At 36.4% G+C, this 18,459-nt stretch overlaps 1 protein-coding gene across 12 annotated transcripts in view; it reads right to left on the bottom strand.

Moving 5' to 3' along the window:
* Positions 1-18,459, bottom strand: part of LOC139982901 (3',5'-cyclic-AMP phosphodiesterase 4C-like) — a 282,309-nt gene that overhangs the window by 60,464 nt on the left and 203,386 nt on the right. Inside the window, exon 1 of one of the 12 annotated variants that reach the window (XM_071996169.1) lies at positions 17,912-18,355. The exons of 9 other annotated variants lie outside the window; for them this stretch is intronic. In XM_071996169.1, the coding sequence (XP_071852270.1) occupies positions 17,912-17,943 (32 nt within the window). In that variant the 5' untranslated portion in view covers positions 17,944-18,355. Of the gene's footprint in view, positions 1-1,333; positions 2,177-12,671; positions 13,356-17,911; positions 18,356-18,459 lie in introns of those variants that run through there. 2 more of the 12 variants (XM_071996147.1, XM_071996117.1) reach the window with 2 other exon arrangements.

The following is an 18,459-nucleotide window of genomic DNA, read 5'->3' as shown; positions in this document are numbered from 1 at the left end:
ATAAGTATATACTTACAAAGAAAATAATAATGTCAAACTTTTTAGTCCAACTGTCTTCGGACCAGTTTCCTACTGGTCTTAAGATTTTATGTCGCAAACTTATCGCAAAACCGTACATATTTATTGCAGTTTACAACCTGTGACATCCCAGACACTATTTAGACATCAAAAGTAGCTCATTTCTCCCATGTTTCTGTCTTCTAATCCTGCCATTGAAGCATGTTAATTTAATAAATTCCGAAATGTATGTATTCACAGTAATTATGCAAATTCACAGTAATGTATTCACAGTCATTGCGGAGTGTTAGCTCAGTGGTTAACGCTGGTGCCTTTCAATCATAAGGTCCCGAGTTCGAGTCACTCCAAGATTAATGTATGTCGTCCAGTTACAGAGTTGTTGACAATTAACAATTCATAATCATGGACGTTAAATATGAATCTAAGAGACTGACTTCGGTCAGCTTGCGGCTTTGATAAGCCAATGATGGCTTCTTCCGAGTTCCTGCTTGCAGGAGGATCTAAAATACATACAATACATACAGTATATTTTAACAAACAACAGCAGGGTGGGTTATAATACAGCACAGTGTAATACTCTGTGTTCTTCCATATGATAAGGGTTGTACATGCATGTTTCCATTGCATACATATTATATGCTATATGGGATACATGTTTTACTATTATGATTGTACCCTACGGCAACGGTCCGAAAACTTTTAGGCCCACGATTGACCCTTGCAAGAAAACGTTCCATGAGAGATTTAACCTTGAGGTCAGTGAACCCCAACCGTCAGACTTGACCGCTCAGAATGATAGCAAATTAACATATGGACCTGACATTAAAATATCTGACCAGATTGTCATCAGCAAGCCGCTAACAATAGATAACTTTTAAAACGTCTGGAAAACTTCCATGATCCGCTGTTCAAAATGTTTTTCGCAAGCCACTTTTGGATCGCGCACCTCACATTTGGGGGTTGTTTTCCCACACCGTAATATTACAGTAATAGAGATTATCTATGCCGTGATCTTAATATAGACTGATACGTCAAACTATCAGGATATTTTAACACATGTCACTTAGTAGTATCAAGTCTAATCCTAGGATCATCTAATTTCAGTATAAATTTTGCATCTGGCAATTAGGGTCAATTGAAATGCCAGTGAACAACTTAAATTTTACTACCTTACGTTACTTCTAGGGTAAATGTACAGGAATAGGGTCAAATCCTTGCTAATTTCCTCTAGCAGCCTATGGTATAACCCTAGCTGTTCAGTCAACATTACAGCTTAATCTGGGAAGTAAAACGGTTTGAAGGCACCCAAGCTTACCTATCTTCTGACGCAGTCGATTTGGAAGACATAAAAGAAGCGCATGAATGACGGCGCAGAAGGAGCGCCGGAAAAGACATGTCTTTGCGACTACCTCCTCTCAGTTTCTGGAGTCTGCCTTTGGCAGTTTCCATGGCAACTATAAAATTCTTGGCAAAAGTGGAAGCTGCTCCATTTGGAAGACTTGAAGATCAAAAGATGAAACGATAAAATATCCACAGCCGTATTTTCGCAGGGGATTCTGTTTCTGCTTAATGAGTGGATTCAGCCATTGTTTCTCTATTCTGTGGTTTGAATTAATGAGCTATTATACAAGTGATGTCAATGCAGGAGAATTAGTCGGAGATGTCTATCTGCAAAAGGTCAGAAGGCAAAATGTGGCGAGAACATCTCACAGGGGAGGTGTATAGTAACATCCAACATTAACCAACAGGGAATTCCAGAAACATATGCACATTGGATAAAGATCAAATCTCAAAGGTCAAAATCTGCCTGCTTATAGGATGATGGGCACGTAGTCCAGGCGACTGCATTAGCGAAACTTAATTCAGAAGTGATTACGGCTGTTTCATTTACCTCTTTATGTTATTACATAATAAATATTGGTTCAAAGAAATCATTACAATGCTGTCAAATACAAAGCCCAACTTGGCACTGAAATTATAACAGATGGTACTCTTTTCATCTGCGATGCAGTGTAATGTTCGAACATATAAGACCGTGAGTAAATTAACGAGGGCGCTGCCAATCGTTATACTGAACAACATCGACTCGTAGATATTGAAAATAACCCTTATGTAGGTCCAAGACTCGGAGAGTAGAATCGTTCAGTCTGAGAAGTTGTTTTCGAGACGATCCTTCACTTTCATAACAAAATTAATTTAAATCCTGCTTGGAAGGATGAGTTTAATTAACCTCTCATCAAGGCCAAAAACTAAAAAAGACAAACAGGTTTCACTCGAGCGACCTATACAAAAGAAAAAAAACACCCAAATTCCATCAAAAGTACCACATGTGGAAATCCTTATTATATCTCTCTCTCTCTGCAGTACGATAAAATTACAAACGAATTTTGTGTGGAAGTTAGCTGAACATACTGAAGATCGTGCCGTAGCATGTCAATAAATTTTGCAGCTTGAAATGCTTTTTACAGCAAAGCTCGTCGTGAAACGCGACAAATGTTTATCGTTAAATTCAAAGCTGATTGAAGATGTTTGATCAGGTTGCTATAAAATCATGTTCCAAATTTTTTTCTTTTAGGCAAAACCAAACGAAACCAAACAAAGAAACACTATACTCCATAGTACATGTGGTAAATTATCAGTCCGATGTATATATAGAGTCAAATTTCAGACACGTTCGATTCCGGCTGGATATATATTTCCACGTTATGGTTAAAAAATATTAATCCGACTATAAGAAGCCGATCGAGTTTCGATCTGCCAGAGGTATTCTACGAGGAGTGAAAATTAATAACCGATATCAAATTAAACAATTAATGGCAATTATATTATCCCTGTATTCTGAAATATGTTCAACTCAGTATGCAAGTACGAGATGGGAAGAATATGTCCATAGAATGAATTATTTACTCCTTTACAAACTTGTGTCCAAATTTAATCCAAATGAAATCCGCCCCTCGAAAAACAATACCATGACTGCATATTTCAAGGTACGAAATGTGAATGAGGAGGGAAACCTAAGAAATCAATATGGCAAACATACAAGAAAACAGACAAGAAAAAGAAGATATAATTTATGATATGCTATTGCATAATATCAGAAAGATTTCCACAAGAAGAAAGAAAAAAAAAGATAAAATGTTATGTGTCATCTGATTGAAAGAAGAAAAGCTCCTGGAGCTGTTGGGACATGAACAGGGACACAAAGTTTCAGACTGAAATTGAATCAGATAGTTATTACGATGCAGTGCTGCGATCAGTTGGAATTGTTCAGTCAAACAGTCCTCCTCCACTGTGTATATTAACCTTTGCAATGCTGAATACATTGGCTATTACTGCCAAGTAACACAGACGAGTATATAAACACGCCATGTGAGAAATCACACAGCTTGTCCATCCACAGAACAGAGATCGTTCAAAAACAGAAGAGAAAACAGAAGCGTTTTTAACCACCACGAGTAACGGATATTTATATGCACAAGATAGATGCGTGGCATTGGCCTTGAGTTTATTCCTGTGCTGTCATCGAATAATAATAATAATAATAACAAAACCACCTCAGTTTATACCCACGCAGGAGCTGCTTACTGCTGATGCTGCAACAGTTTGACAACAATCTAGCAAACTACATGTATGCTTTCAACACCTCCAGTACGTCCTCAATAGTAATAAGATGCAAAAAAGATGACGAAAACAATGTTTTTCAGCGTTAGATCTGCAAGCTTGGAGGGCAATTATTACTGGCCTTCTGGCTTTGCGAGTGCCGGCTGCCGCCGTAGCTCGGGGAAAAGAAAAAAAAAAACACTGCAGAATTTACCGGCAGAGCTAGGGAATATATATATATGTCTATGTGTATACGACGTACATTAAAACGAAGAAAGCTTTGAAAAAGGGTGAAACAAATTTTCTTTCCTTCTCCCTTTTTCTGTTTATCTTTCAGAGGTACTCTGAAAATGGGGAAAAAAATCAATGAAGATGCGATGCAAGGTAGGAGTAACAAAAAAACAAAACAAAAGCAAATAAGCAAACATGAGAAATTTTGCCAATCTTGCTCAAACTGCTATGGAAATGCTGCCAGGTGTTTTCTTAGTCTCTGTAAGTAATATTTTCAGGGCATGCTTCCATAAAACTGCCAGGCTTGTGAATAATATTTTAGAGCATAGTCTTTAAGAATATATGAAAATTATCATGGTTTGATTATTTTTTTTTTTTGGCTTTCTCGGCATTTTGTTATTTAATGCGATTTATGTCCATGTGTTGCATGCAAGTTGCAAATCTATTTTCTGCTCCCAGAAAAATGGGGCCGGGTGAGGGGGTATGACCCTTCCTTCGCCCACTATTACATGTCTGACCTCTCCTTAACCAGTAGGGGAAACATAACCTCACTGACTCTATTCCGTCTCCCCCCACCCCCCACCCCCCTTCTCTCTTGAAAAGAAAAATAGTTTGAATGCAGATCTCCCAGAAAACTTTTATTTAAGTTATGTATTTTTGGAGAGAGAGAAGTTATTCATTAACTGTGGCGTACAAATTTAAGTAAACATTGTATCCTGTACTCTCTATAAGAGCCCCCCCCCCCCCAAATTTCATGGTATATTTCCCATCCTAATTAGAAATCTCTGAAAATTAAGGTCATTATTAATTTCTATGTCAGAGGTAATAAAAAATAGTAATAATGGAAAAAAGTCCAGCTGTGGATGAATTTTATACAAGGTATGTTGATGTTCTTAGTGGAGCTGGTTAAATGTAGTTTGTTGATAACAGACTATGTACTGGTGAATAAAATATGAAAACTTTTTAAACACTGGGTAACTCTATGAAATTTAACTTTGTTGCATCTCAACCTTAAATATGTAGATGATATTAACCTCTTTAGTGTCTTCTTGGTTTGCTAAATTAATGGTTTCCAAAGATTTTATGAGGTCATATGAGGTCAAGGAGTTTTAGCTCAGTGGTTAACGCTGGTGCCTTTCAATCATAAGGTCCTGAATTCAAGTCACTCCAAGAATATGTCATCCAGTTACAGAGTTGTTGACAATTGACAATTCATAATCATGGACATTAAATATGAATGTAAGAGACTGACTTCGGTCAGCTTGCAGCTTTGATAAGCCAATGATGGCTTCTTCGCGAGTTCCTGCTTGCAGTAGGATCTAAAATACATACATACATACATACATACATACATACATACATACATACATACATACATACACACATACATACATACATACATACATACATACATACATACATACATACATACATACATACATACATACATACATACATACATACATACATACATACATACATACATACATACATACATACATACATACATACATACATACATATCAGTGCTTTGCAAAGTCTGAAAATCTTGTCAACAAGCTATTGAAATAAATTCAAAACCTTGTCAACAAGCTATTTAAATATATTCAGCTTTGTTGCATCACAAAGCTGCCTCTAGGCTAAGATGTGTGGTTTTGTTTTTCACAGTTTCAATAGAATATCCCTATGAGATGGACAAAAACTGTGTACGCAATGACAGAGTCTTCTTCTGTATTAGATCTTGTACCTTAATGATAACTTCAGTATCATCAGTTTTTGAAACAAAAAGAATTTCCAAATTTAATGGGCACATAATGACATTATCGGATTTCAAAACTACATGTCTAACTCATTCATTACACAACAACATCATTTCTATATAGATAGATATATATTATAATAAATAGGAAGCAGAGAAATAAGATATGACTCATAATCGACATATATGATCTTTGTTTTAGAACATCTATTGGAATTTTCGGTCCCCCTGGGACCTTCGTCAACACTTGGGGGTAGAATGAAAAGTACAAATTTCATCAATGCAACAATTACTAGTGTCATACTTTCAATGTGTTACATATGGTACTTTTCCTTCTACTGCAAGTATTGCTGACGAAGGTCCCAGGGGGACCAAAAACTCCAATATATTTTCTAAAACAATACTCCTTATTTGTCAATTATGAGTCATATCTTATTTCTCTGCTTTTTTCTTTAGGAGTATCTAGTGTATTGTCTTTAAAATATATATACATGTATATATATATATATACAGTATATATATATATATATACATGTATATATATATATATATATACAGTATATACATATATATATATATATATATATATATATATATATATATATATATATATATATATATATATATATGAAATAGAGGTAAACAACAAAGGCACATGAATATATATAATTGAAATCGTAATGAGTTGGAAAATCAAGAACAGTGAAAAAACTTCCAGCCTTCACTGAGGTTCGAACCCGGGCCTCCCGCTTTACATGCGGACAACCTAACCAACTAGGCAATGGACGCTGATTGTATGTCCAGAGGTCCAAAACCGGTAAGGAAGGTCGTCATTCCACTGTAGACGTTTGTCACCTGTATCGAACAATAATAGTTCTGTTTTGGTGACATATTTTGCCTTACTCTAGAGATCAATAAATATATAATATATATCCGTAAAATTATAGGGACAGTATAACACCAAAGTAAAACAAAAAACGTATAGTCCTCTCCACAGCAGACCTTTTCAAAAAGGTTACATAGTAAAGCTCCTCTTCTATCAAAAAATGTTACTGTGAAATTAAGGGACAGTATGACAGTAATAAAATGTTTCAACAACTAGCATCCTTTCAACAGTGGCCACACTTGTAAATGATTGTACTAAAAAGTATACTGACTTTTTCCATTTCGTGGATGACTTAAACTGTCATCTTTGCTTTTTGTGATCGATTACTACGCTTCAAGGAACCTTAAAGATATTGGCTGTAACAGGCAGACAGTCTCATATCTAATTGAAAATGGATCAAAAGCCTATTTTTGCTGGATCGTTATTCTATTGGGTAGCAGGGTCAATGTTCCAGACTATGATTCTGTTCGGGGGGAGCTGGACGCAATTTACACTCACCACGGGGACAGTAATTCTTCGACATGTCACATGTAAATGCCTAACTTGAAGTGGAATCGACCTTTAACAATGTTGCCATAACTTATATGGTTTATGCCGATCATAATTTTGTCTTCATAAATTGGATAAAACATTTACAAAATTACACAGTATTTTTCCATTCAAAAAAAGAAAAAGAACAAAAAAATACCTATTTATTTTGACAATTTGTCACAGTTAAACCAAATTTACTGATTAATTATTCAAATTGTAGATTGGGGAGGGGGAGGGGTTATAGGGATAGGTAAAGAAGTCTATGTGGTTGCATCACACAGTACTCCATCAAGTTTTGTTGGTAGTGTGAAATACATTTTAGAGGAGGGGGCAGGGGAGGGGGGAGAAGCTGTTAAAAGATGGTGCCTTAGAAAACATACTGGGGACTAACAAACAATATTAGAAACATGGGCTATTCAAAGTACTGCATGTCAAATGTCTTTTCTGAATTTTGTTCAACTGGCTTGAAATACACTTTCAACTGATCTCTTAATTGGGTTGATCCTACTAGATCAGAGATGAGGGGGTTGGGGGTGGGGGTTGGGGGAAAAGTAGGAAATGGAAGCTCATACACAGAGATGTAGGTGGAGGTATACATTCCAGCATTGCATGTACAACCACCAAATATATGCCACAGCAACTGTATGGTATCTAGTACTACTGTACACTGTCATCAGTACTGTTCCAATTGGCATTTCAGTGAGAGTTAATACAGTTCAGAAAGAACGGTAGCTTATAGGGACCATACATGATCAAAGTCGGCATGTTGTGATCTTTGCTATATGATCCCTCCCCACCTTCCCCGCCCCCCTGCCTCCATCCCATAAATTGTTAAAAATATGGTACAAATAACTTACTATCATACACATGTATATGCAAATGAACAAACAGTGGTAGTAGGATTTGCATACTGATTTCGCTCACGTTATGGGTGGGTGTATTTTCTGATGTTCACAATTCAGTGATGTTTCACCCAGCTATTCAAGTTCATCCAAACCCATAGCAAAACTCTTCAAGATCTTCTTCTGTTAACCCCTTACCGGTACTCCTTGGCAAAAGAATCTTACTTTCAAGGTCTAGGGACACCTAAGGAACTACATCGTCCTAATCACTCTAATAGGCATTAGAAATCATGAAAATAGCTGCAACTCCCATCGAAATCCTTCAAAGATTGACCATTCTACAAGTCTTTTCTTAATTCTAATTTCATCTATGAATAAACATTAATTTAGCTAATTATGCACATTGTTGACGTACAGGGAGTGACTGCCTTATTTGCTGATGTGTTATTCCTTTATTTCCACTAACCTCAATTTCAAGGACATGGAACTCCGGTTTGTGGCCTTAAGCGATTTTGTTAAAATATTTTATCATTTTCTTTGAAATGAGGAACATCACAATAAATCAAATGATATATGTGGGCTTGTAATTAGGGAGGGGGGGGGAGTTACTTATTAAGGGGCTAAAATTAGAAAGTTTGATGAGCACAACACTCGACATCATAGTTTACACGTATTTAATGAGTTTTGCTCAGGTACAGTATGTATCAAAACTTCAAATGTGTATAGCTTGGAAACGAAAATAGCTTTTCAAAAAATTTCAACAGATTTTGAATGAGATTATCACACGCAACAAACCTATTGAATATGGGGCAAATTGGCTAAGTTTCTGTCCATAGACATACTCTATGTATCCCACTACTTCTCTATAAATCCCACTCTATAAATCCCACTACTACTCTATAAATCCCACTACTTCTCTATAAATCCCACTCTATAAATCCCACTACTACTCTATAAATCCCTGTATGTAATTCCCACCACTACTCTATAAATCCCAATACTACTCTATAAATCCCACCGCTACTCTATAAATCCCATCGCTTCTCTATAAATCCCACCGCTACTCTTTAAATCCCACGGCTATTCTATAGATGTCCAAAGAACTACTCTATAAATCCCACTACTTCTCTATTAATCTCACTCTATAAATCCCACTACTACTCTATTAATCCCACTACTACTCTATAAATCATAATCTATAAATCCCAATACTACTCTATAAATCCCACCGCTACTCTATAAATCCCATCGCTTCTCTTTAAATCCCACCGCTACTCTTTAAATCCCACGGCTATTTTATAGATGTCCAAAGAACTACTCTATAAATCCCACTACTTCTCTATTAAGCTCACTCTATAAATCCCACTACTACTCTATTAATCCCACCACTACTCTATAAATCCCACCGCTTCTCTATAAATCCCACCACATCTCTATATAAACCCCACTACTTCTCTATGAATCCCACTACTTCTCTATGAATCCCACTTCTTCTCTATGAATCCCACTACTTCTCTATGAATCCCACGACTTCTCTATGAATCCCACTACTTCTCTATAAATCCCACTACTACTCTATAAATACCACTTCTACTCTATAAATCCCACTACTACTATATAAATCCCACTCTACCCTTTATCCTATTATATATAATAATTATCATAAAGTGTAAATAATTCTATCAACCTAACATGCACTGATGCAGAAAACAAACACTCCTCTTTCTTTTCCCTGTTTTCTTGTAGTCAAATCTCAAAAATGAAAACGTTCATTCTATATCCATCATGAGGCTATATAGCTACTTTAAATCTGGACTAAACTGCTTCTCCATTTTTCTGATGTATTAGAAAGGCCGGTAATTACATGCAAACCAAAGAGAGAAATATCTCAATCGTACAAAACAAAGTATTTGCCTGACGTTTTACAGAGATGAGGCGTTCAATCAGATCCCATATATTTTATTTTTTCTTTTGTTTGCTTTTTAAAGAAAGTACAGAAGCTTGGCAGCATTGACGACGAGACCGAAATGACATCAGCCATTTCGTCCGCAGATGACGTCAATGGAGTGTTCTATCTCTTCCAGGTGATTAAATACCACAACAATGTACACACGAACACCACAATAGGTTCAAACGTGCTTGAAGTCCACCATCATCCTCCTCCCATCTCCATTTCCCGGGAAATAAATGTAAAATTCTGACTCGATGACGACAACCAAAACATATTTTACAATCTGAGATAATTAGGATACCTTCTTGAACCAATTATCCAATTGGCGTGGCTTATGCCGACAAATGTATAAGGCAAACGATCAATGCAGGGATTGGCGTTATAATGCCGAAGCATCAGACAGACGAGACGAGGCTGATATAGAACAGCCGTAAAATGACGGAAGGCTGGCGGCACGTGAAATTGGTATTCATCGTAAAATTACAAAGCTGAAATATTCCAGGCCGTATCATGGCAGCTCTGAAACTTTGATGATCTGTTCATTCTATATAAACATGGACTGTAATAAACCAATAAGAGGGCAGCTTACATATTTAATTATCATTTAATCATCATGTGAGATTAACTCTTTGGTTGGAATTATATACATGTATATATATGTATATACTTTTCTTTCCATTTTTTTTTCTTCTTCAGAAAGCAGTATCTACACTGCAAATTATCTATGCAACCCAAGCCTTATGGAGAATGATGTAACTAGCATACATAATGGCAATGACTGCTGCACAGACTGTTATGTAAGACGTACTATAAAATGCATACATGCTGTCCCACTAGCATGAACCCATCACAACACTTCTCCCTTCCCCCTCCCCTCAACAGCACTTCTCCCTTCCCCCTCCCCTTAATAGCACTTCTCCCTTCCCCCTCCCCCAACAGCACTTCTCCCTTCCCCCCCCCCCCCCCCCCCTTAACAGCACTTCTCCCTTCCCCCTCAATAGCTTTTGTATTACTCAACATTATATGGAGTACAGAGTAACAAGAACAAACAACAAACAAGAAGATTGTAAAAGGGAAGACCAACTTTTGAATAAAATCTGTCACATAGGATATGACATCACAGAACGCTACTACAGTGATACACTCCCAGGACAGATCAACCGTCTAGCCATGTCCAAGAAGGTTACATTATAATCAACCATATCTCAAGTTTAGGAAACATGGTTACAGCCCTTTTGTGATGAGGTTTCTTAGGTATGATTTTCTCTTTAAGATTTAAAGTCTGTCACCTTTGTCTGCCAACAGTGTACCATCCAACAATTTATAACAATAACTGCAGCTCTACCTTCAACTCTTGTCAAAAAATTATGTCATATCTAGTTATCCCAAAGTGAATTATGGACTAATTTCTGATTTTACAATGATTTGAATTACAAGTTTGATCCACCTTCAACATAGGCGTACGGGACCATTTCAGTTTGGGGGGGCAGAACTTTTTGTGCCCGAAAGTTCCCGTGACACTATCTAAGCGGAGCGCCACCATCGGTTGGCGCGTAGCGTACAAGAAAATTTTTGGCAAAAAATGCCTCTCAGATTGCCGGAAACGGCACTTCTGAGGCCTTGCAAGTTGCATCTAAACATTCTTTATTTTATAATCTCACATTTTAGAAATTTACACTTCCCCAATAATTTGGTAAATTAGAAGAAGAAAAAATGGTAACATCACTTTGAAGGGGAAAACTAGGACAGCATAATTTTTAAGCTCCTATTTAGTTACCGTATTTATTATTTTAACACAGTACTCAGCTACCTCCAGAAAAACATACATTGTTCAACGACTCGTAGGCGGGATAATGTCGCTGTGTCGGGTGAGACTGCAATTTGTCTCACAAAAAAGTATAAAAAATAGCAAAGAATATGATAAACCTGTACTTCTAGGCTTGTAGGCAACCCCCCCCCCCACCATCCATGAAAAAGAAAATGTTTCTTATATACACTCATGTCGGGAATGTCCAGGTATACAGTTGACTAGTTAGAAAAAAAATTGATGGTGCAAAAAGCGTGGTAGCCCAGATGAGCTGCGCTTACGGTGGTGTTACACGGAAATATTCAGGCATCATGTTGCTAAATAAAGAAAATCATGGAATTGTCGGGCAAAAATTTGAAAAAGATTCGGGCAAGCTACTGCATATTTATATATATATATTTTTTTCTCCTCTTAGGCTGCCCGAATTTTTCAGGACTTTTGCCCGAATTTCTTGTCCTCTGGAAATTTGGGGGGGCAGTCTGCCCCCTCTGCCCCCCGGCCTCGTACGCCTATGACCTTCAACCAGATCTAGCATAATACTAGATACTCAATATATGGAATATATAGGCCATTTTTATTTATGTACCATTCTACAAATTGCAAATTTCTTCGGGGGTTACGACCCAAAGTGTCGTCCTCATGTAGAGGAGCAGTATACGATTATTTTATACATACTGTACCTGTAGTATATATATCCATGGCGACGATACATTTACACAACAGAATTCTCATATTTTGTAAACTTGTGACACTTGGTAAAATTTAAACAATAATTTGATTACCTCATTGTTCTATTTATAAATTTAGGATTATTTTGTTAGTGAGTAACTGTTCTTAATCCCTTTCTATTCAAAACAAAACAAAACCTGCAATGGTCACGGAGGGCAATATGTCACAATGAACACAAACGCATCAGACCATGTGCCTGCCTCATGCGTTGGTAAATTAATTATATATATATATATATATATATATATATACATATATATATATACTGCTCATGTAAATGCTTTTTTCAAAAATTCAAATATCGAAACTGAACTCACATTGGCCGAAAACGAGACCTCAGTATCTGTTGCAGTTCCTCCCGACTGGAAATTTCTGACGACATTTTTGCAAACCTTAAATATCGAGTACAGAGTTACCAAAAACAAACCAACAGATTCCCCCAAAATTATCACAATCCTTTGATAAACTCCTTGAACAAGAGCATATACATCTGATAAATATATTCCAAACTGTATCCGACAAATACTATCCACGGTAACTCATCAAACAGGTGTGATATGTATATCCCGACCTACACTCTGAGAGGTTTGATCGAGCCGATTCGAATATATATACATATATGTCTATCAATCTACCTATTCCCCGATGAAAACCAAATCCAGTCTGTCATATTTTAGAACCTAAATGGCTCTCCTCTCTTGCCTCGATTCCCTTCCCTGCGACTGAAAATCTGGCTGATTAGAAGGCACGTAGAAGTGCTTCAGCACACGTTTAACTCCAAATGCCACATCACTGATACTTCCTTGACACGTATGACCGAGTAAGTAATAAAGCAACGACACACACTGGCACTGACACAAAAAAACGGGAAAATAAAAATTGGGTTGTCAACGAGAACTAACCCCTTCGAGGTAGGAACGTCGGCTTAATAGACGTAAAAAATTTGTCCTGCCGACAGCAACTTCTAGCAAAAGTTGCTTTTAATTTTACCGAGCGACGTTACTCAGGCATAAGGATTGCTATAATGAACATTTACTTCTAACCAATGTGAATGTATATGACAGACAAAGAGAACCGAGAATTTTTTTTCCAATGTTTCGTGTACTTTTTTTCCATTCCCGCCCGACATGATGGAGAGATATTGCGAATAAAGTTTCGTCATGGCTCTATTTTTTTTTTTTTTTTTTACCTGTCTCTAAACGCGAAGAAGCAATCGGCTGGACAAAAAAACAAAATTATGCCACGACCGATCGAGAATTGACGCTTGCAGCTCGGCGGCTAATAAAGGATCGTTTCGAGTGTTATTAATTAACAAACGTAATTTGAAGAGTCGTAGATGCCGTGCGAGCGTGTAATTGGTATAAATGGAGGCTTTATTAGTTAGTCTAGATATTATTTGGAAGTTAACATTTGCCAAAAAAAAAATATGACATTTCCTGCCAGGAACCATACAGTAGTTCTACCAAGTATCTATATGGTGTCAATTTTGCTTCTTGTGCGTATTACTTGTTGAAACAATAACACCCGACCTGCTGAGGCGAAACAATGATGAGAGAGAGGCATTCCAGGAAGTATGTTAATTAAAGTAATACAGCATTTAATACGTTGCAAGTGGGTTAGTGGGTTAAAGGAAGAGGGTTTTAATGGATTTAAAAGATTTAAAAGATCTATATACTGGCCCAAAACTGAAACATTTTTTGGATTGCTCACAGTTTTCCAGAATCCTTTCTTGTAATAATTATTTCATAGGTTCTAATTTACCCAATTAAGGTTGTAATTACCAGACATTGGACAGGCTCAGGTCTGAGGTAGAATATTAAAGAATGACTCTAAGGCATAAGTTTAGTCTTGATATGTCGTAGCTGTCCAAGACAAAATTACAATAATCTGAGGGCTAAGTAAAGTTAAGTCCATAGTCAGTCCAGGTTTCAAGATGATCAGCATTAATATATAATCAATCTCTGGAATGCTCCTTTAAGGCTAACTTGACTACCATGACATCGGATCCTCGGAGTATATGCAGCCTTCAGGTTTTAATGTTAATCCAGTCTGTATGTTATAGAAGTTCTAATAGCTGAACCAAACAAACCAAGTATCTTTCTACTTCGTATGAACAACAGAGCACTCTTTGATGTTCAACACTATTTGTGCTGGACAAACTTGTAATTTGCTTTCGTAAAACCATGTTACTTGAGGCCATAAATGCCTTTTACGTTTTCCTATCGAGTTTTCTGTCACGTCTGAGGAACCCACCTAGTTGTCTGTGTGTTAGACTACGTGATCCAGCCACTTTAGTTGATGAGCCATCAGATGAATAAGGTAACATTTATCAAAAATTTAAAAAGTGGTAAGATAAAACTGGGAATGATATAACAGTTCTTTTTTAAAGGCTAGTATATACCTCTGAAGATTAACCTTTGTCCATATTTAAAAAAAAAAATCTTTGTCCATAAAGTTTTCCTTTTTTTTAAATACAGGTCTCTGGGTGATTCAGAATATTAAGGAGGTAGGCATGGCTATAAATGCTGAGCTTGAGCAGGAGTGACCAGCAAGTTTGTCATCAATACCATTGATCTTTATAATTTCCTTTAAAGCTGTTGGTTGCAGTCTCAACACTATTAACTGGCTGTGTGAACTCAAATTAACGGTGCATATTGCATTGAAAATCTTTTTATTTTAGCAACATTTAACAGCTTACAGTTCGAAATTAAATTTTACATAATTAAGATGAAACCTTAACTTTACAAAATTTGTAAAATATGAATGTAAAAATCATGACTAAAACTATCACAATTTACTGAAAAACCAAGCTCATTAAGGGTCGTCAATCAAGAATCACGCCTGTTTCGGACATGCAGGTGACAAATAATATCCAGAGTCGTGGATACTGTTTGGTCAAATTTAACAACATGTTAATATACTGTAGCCCTCGCCTAAGTGACGGAAATTTTCCGAACATATCGTGGATTTTAAGCAAAGGTCTAATTCACGATTAACCTGCCTATGGAAAAGAATCTTTATGGATAAGTACAAAGGCTAGATGCGAATAGAACTTTCAACAGTAGCTTTGTCATTTCGGCTTACATTGGCGAGTACTAGTATACATGTAGTCTTTGCAAGTTCATCGTTTACAATGTCAATACACATTATAGTACAGTGCATGTATCATTTATACCATATGTTGTATGCATGGTTCAGTTTACATCTCCTATACTTACATGAATGTTTGTATTGTATGTATGTATTTTAGATCCTCCTGCAAGCAGGAACTTGCGAAGAAGCCATCATTGGCTTATCAAAGCCGCAAGCTGACTGAAGTCAGTCTCTTAGATTCATATTTAACGTTCATGATTATGAATTGTCAATTGTCAACAACTCTGTAACTGGACGACATACATTAATCTTGGAGTGACTTGAACTCAGGACCTTATGATTGAAAGGCACCGGCGTTAACCACTGAGCTAACACTCCATGAATGTTCGTATTATGAGCGAAAAAGGAGCATTTGCTATTGTCTGACATCATGTGGTAGAGATGGTTTGATTGGTTGAGTTAAAAATATGTATGAGAAAGATGTGGTTTGCATGCATAATTGTTTGGGAGGTCAAAAATTTGTCAATTTTTTTACGAAAAGGCTAATTACTCGTTAATTGGGGTTTCGCCGAGTGAAATTTCCTCACAGGAATCTCTCTTTCATCAATTTGTTGATACGTTAGTGACAAATTCCAGAAAAATGCAATATTGACCTTTAATTTAGCAATTCTTTCACCTCATAGATGAATGCATGTATGGTATCAAAATATGTTGTTAGCTCATATTGTTTCACTTTGGGTCGGGGAAGAAGTATAATGTTTATTAATTTCATCAAAAAAGATTGCTATCGTTCGAAAACCAACATATCACAGTTTATAGGCTTATAAATTACATACAAGATACATGTATATCTATGAGTACCTTTAGCAGATTTAACATATAATGAAGCATCAATTGATCACAATTTAAACAAAATTATTTTCAAAGCATCTTGCTGAAAATAACAATTTTATTTTATTTTATCAAAAATGGGCATTAATTAGATCTACTCTTACATTAGTGAATGAACTGCATTTTTCTACCTTATAGTACTACAAATTTAAAAGCAATACAAAAACTGCTTTAATTGAGCTATGTAAGTGCCCAAATATCCAAAGATCATTAAAAGATGAAAATGAAGGCGGTACATACATCCATGCATATACAGGTTTCATATATCAAATTAGCATTATGATCTTGGTACATATCAATCTATGGAATCATTGCTAATTATATGAGGTACAATATAAAGGAAAGTGGAAGGGGAGGAGGGGGCAGATGGAGGCTGTTGGAAGGGGGGGGGTAGGATTTTAAGAGAGGTTGAAGGGTGGCAAATTGGGATATAAATCACTTAATAAGTTGGAGCAGAGATATCATTAAGAGATTTATTGTTCATTTTAAGCATAGTTGTATAATTCTGTATGAATATGCACAACCATTTGAACACATTTTTTTGGTTAACTTTCTTTTATTTAATACACTTTCTGTTATAACAACATCTGACCTAATCAATTTGTACAATTCCTTATTTTGCAATCCAGAACTTAATTTTTGGTATATGATTTAACTGGTATATTGGTATATTTCTTAACTGAATTACTGTAAAAAATGTGGATAGTAATGTTCCCTTCATGATCATCCAGATACACTAGCATCCTCTTCCCATCTCCGCCCCCCCCCTCCTCCCCTCCTCCATAAAATCAAAAGTATAGAAATTACAGATAAACTAAAATTTAATCATCTACATATATACTGTATGCTTACAGACTGAAAGCCCACACACTAAAAAGGCATATGCAAGGTTAATTAACACAATACTTCGCATTTCGATATTCTTTCGAAGAAACAACAAGGTTTCGAAACCAAATTCCAAGGTGACCCCAAAAAATGAGCTTGCTACAAAATTGATTTTTTGGAATGCAAGCCTGCGGAGGCGTTTTTGAATTGATGACATTATGTAATTATGGTCGATTGTTCTAATAAGTCTCCCAGGGGTCCTTAGGTCACTTTCAAATCATTTCTTGAAGAATCTTGGCTTTTATTTGATTCACGTCTAATATTAAGGAATAATTGGTTCTTTCTTAAGACAATCAAAGAAATCAGTAAGTAAAAGTGTATAACAGCATCCAGTGTTTTCAGTTTCTGCCTAATCAAAGTATCCTGCATGACTGCATGCATTAGCTATGTGAACTTGCACTTGTATGGATATAATAATAACAACAATAAAATGAACAAGAACAACAATAATAATAATATTCATAAATAATAATTATTATTCTTGAATAAAGTGTTTGAGATAGGAGATAAGGAGAGAGAGAGATAGAAACAGAAAAGAAATTAAACGTATCATTAATTGATTAAATAATCCTAGATATAGCTATCAAGACATCTATCGTATATATGCCTGACCTCTGTACCGACTAATTCTCCGCACCTGTTCAGAAATCCAAAAACTTTTTTTTTAACTTCCAAGGAAAAAACTCACCTCACTCCTCGACGGAGATAAATTTTTGACATTATGAACGATGGAGCAAACTGATGCACAAGTAAAACAACAACAACATCACAACAACCTCCTGATATCAGCAATGGTTAAACAATCTCTCTGTGGGAGTACTGTCTTCGTTTATCTTAGGAGGAAAACCGCCGATCAATCATCCAAATACGCCAAGTAATATCTCAGGTACCTCAGTGCCTCCTCCTCCAAGTATGTTAATGTACCTAAAATTCATCAAACGTACACTGCATATAAAGCAGGCATTGTTGTCTTCAGATAATATAGTACTGGCCGTCTGGATTTAACACATTACTACTGTGCTTAAGACTATCCTGTCTTGCACGGTCAACCAAAGCGAGGGGACCGAACCATAGAAATAATTTGTAACCGTGTCACGATCCTGCAGCTCGGGCTTATACACAAGTACCGGATGCTTCGACCCCCTTCGATGCACACATACGGTCCTCGTAGTACTCCTGCATGGACTCTATATTGACACTACTACAGTATCTTGTTTACTGGAGAATGTCTTTATT

The sequence above is a fragment of the Apostichopus japonicus genome, chromosome 2 (assembly GCF_037975245.1).
Source record: "Apostichopus japonicus isolate 1M-3 chromosome 2, ASM3797524v1, whole genome shotgun sequence".
NCBI classification, from domain to species: Eukaryota; Metazoa; Echinodermata; class Holothuroidea; order Aspidochirotida; family Stichopodidae; genus Apostichopus; species Apostichopus japonicus.
The sequence above is the reverse complement of the archived record's forward strand: the minus strand, read 5'-3'. Positions and strand labels throughout refer to the sequence as shown.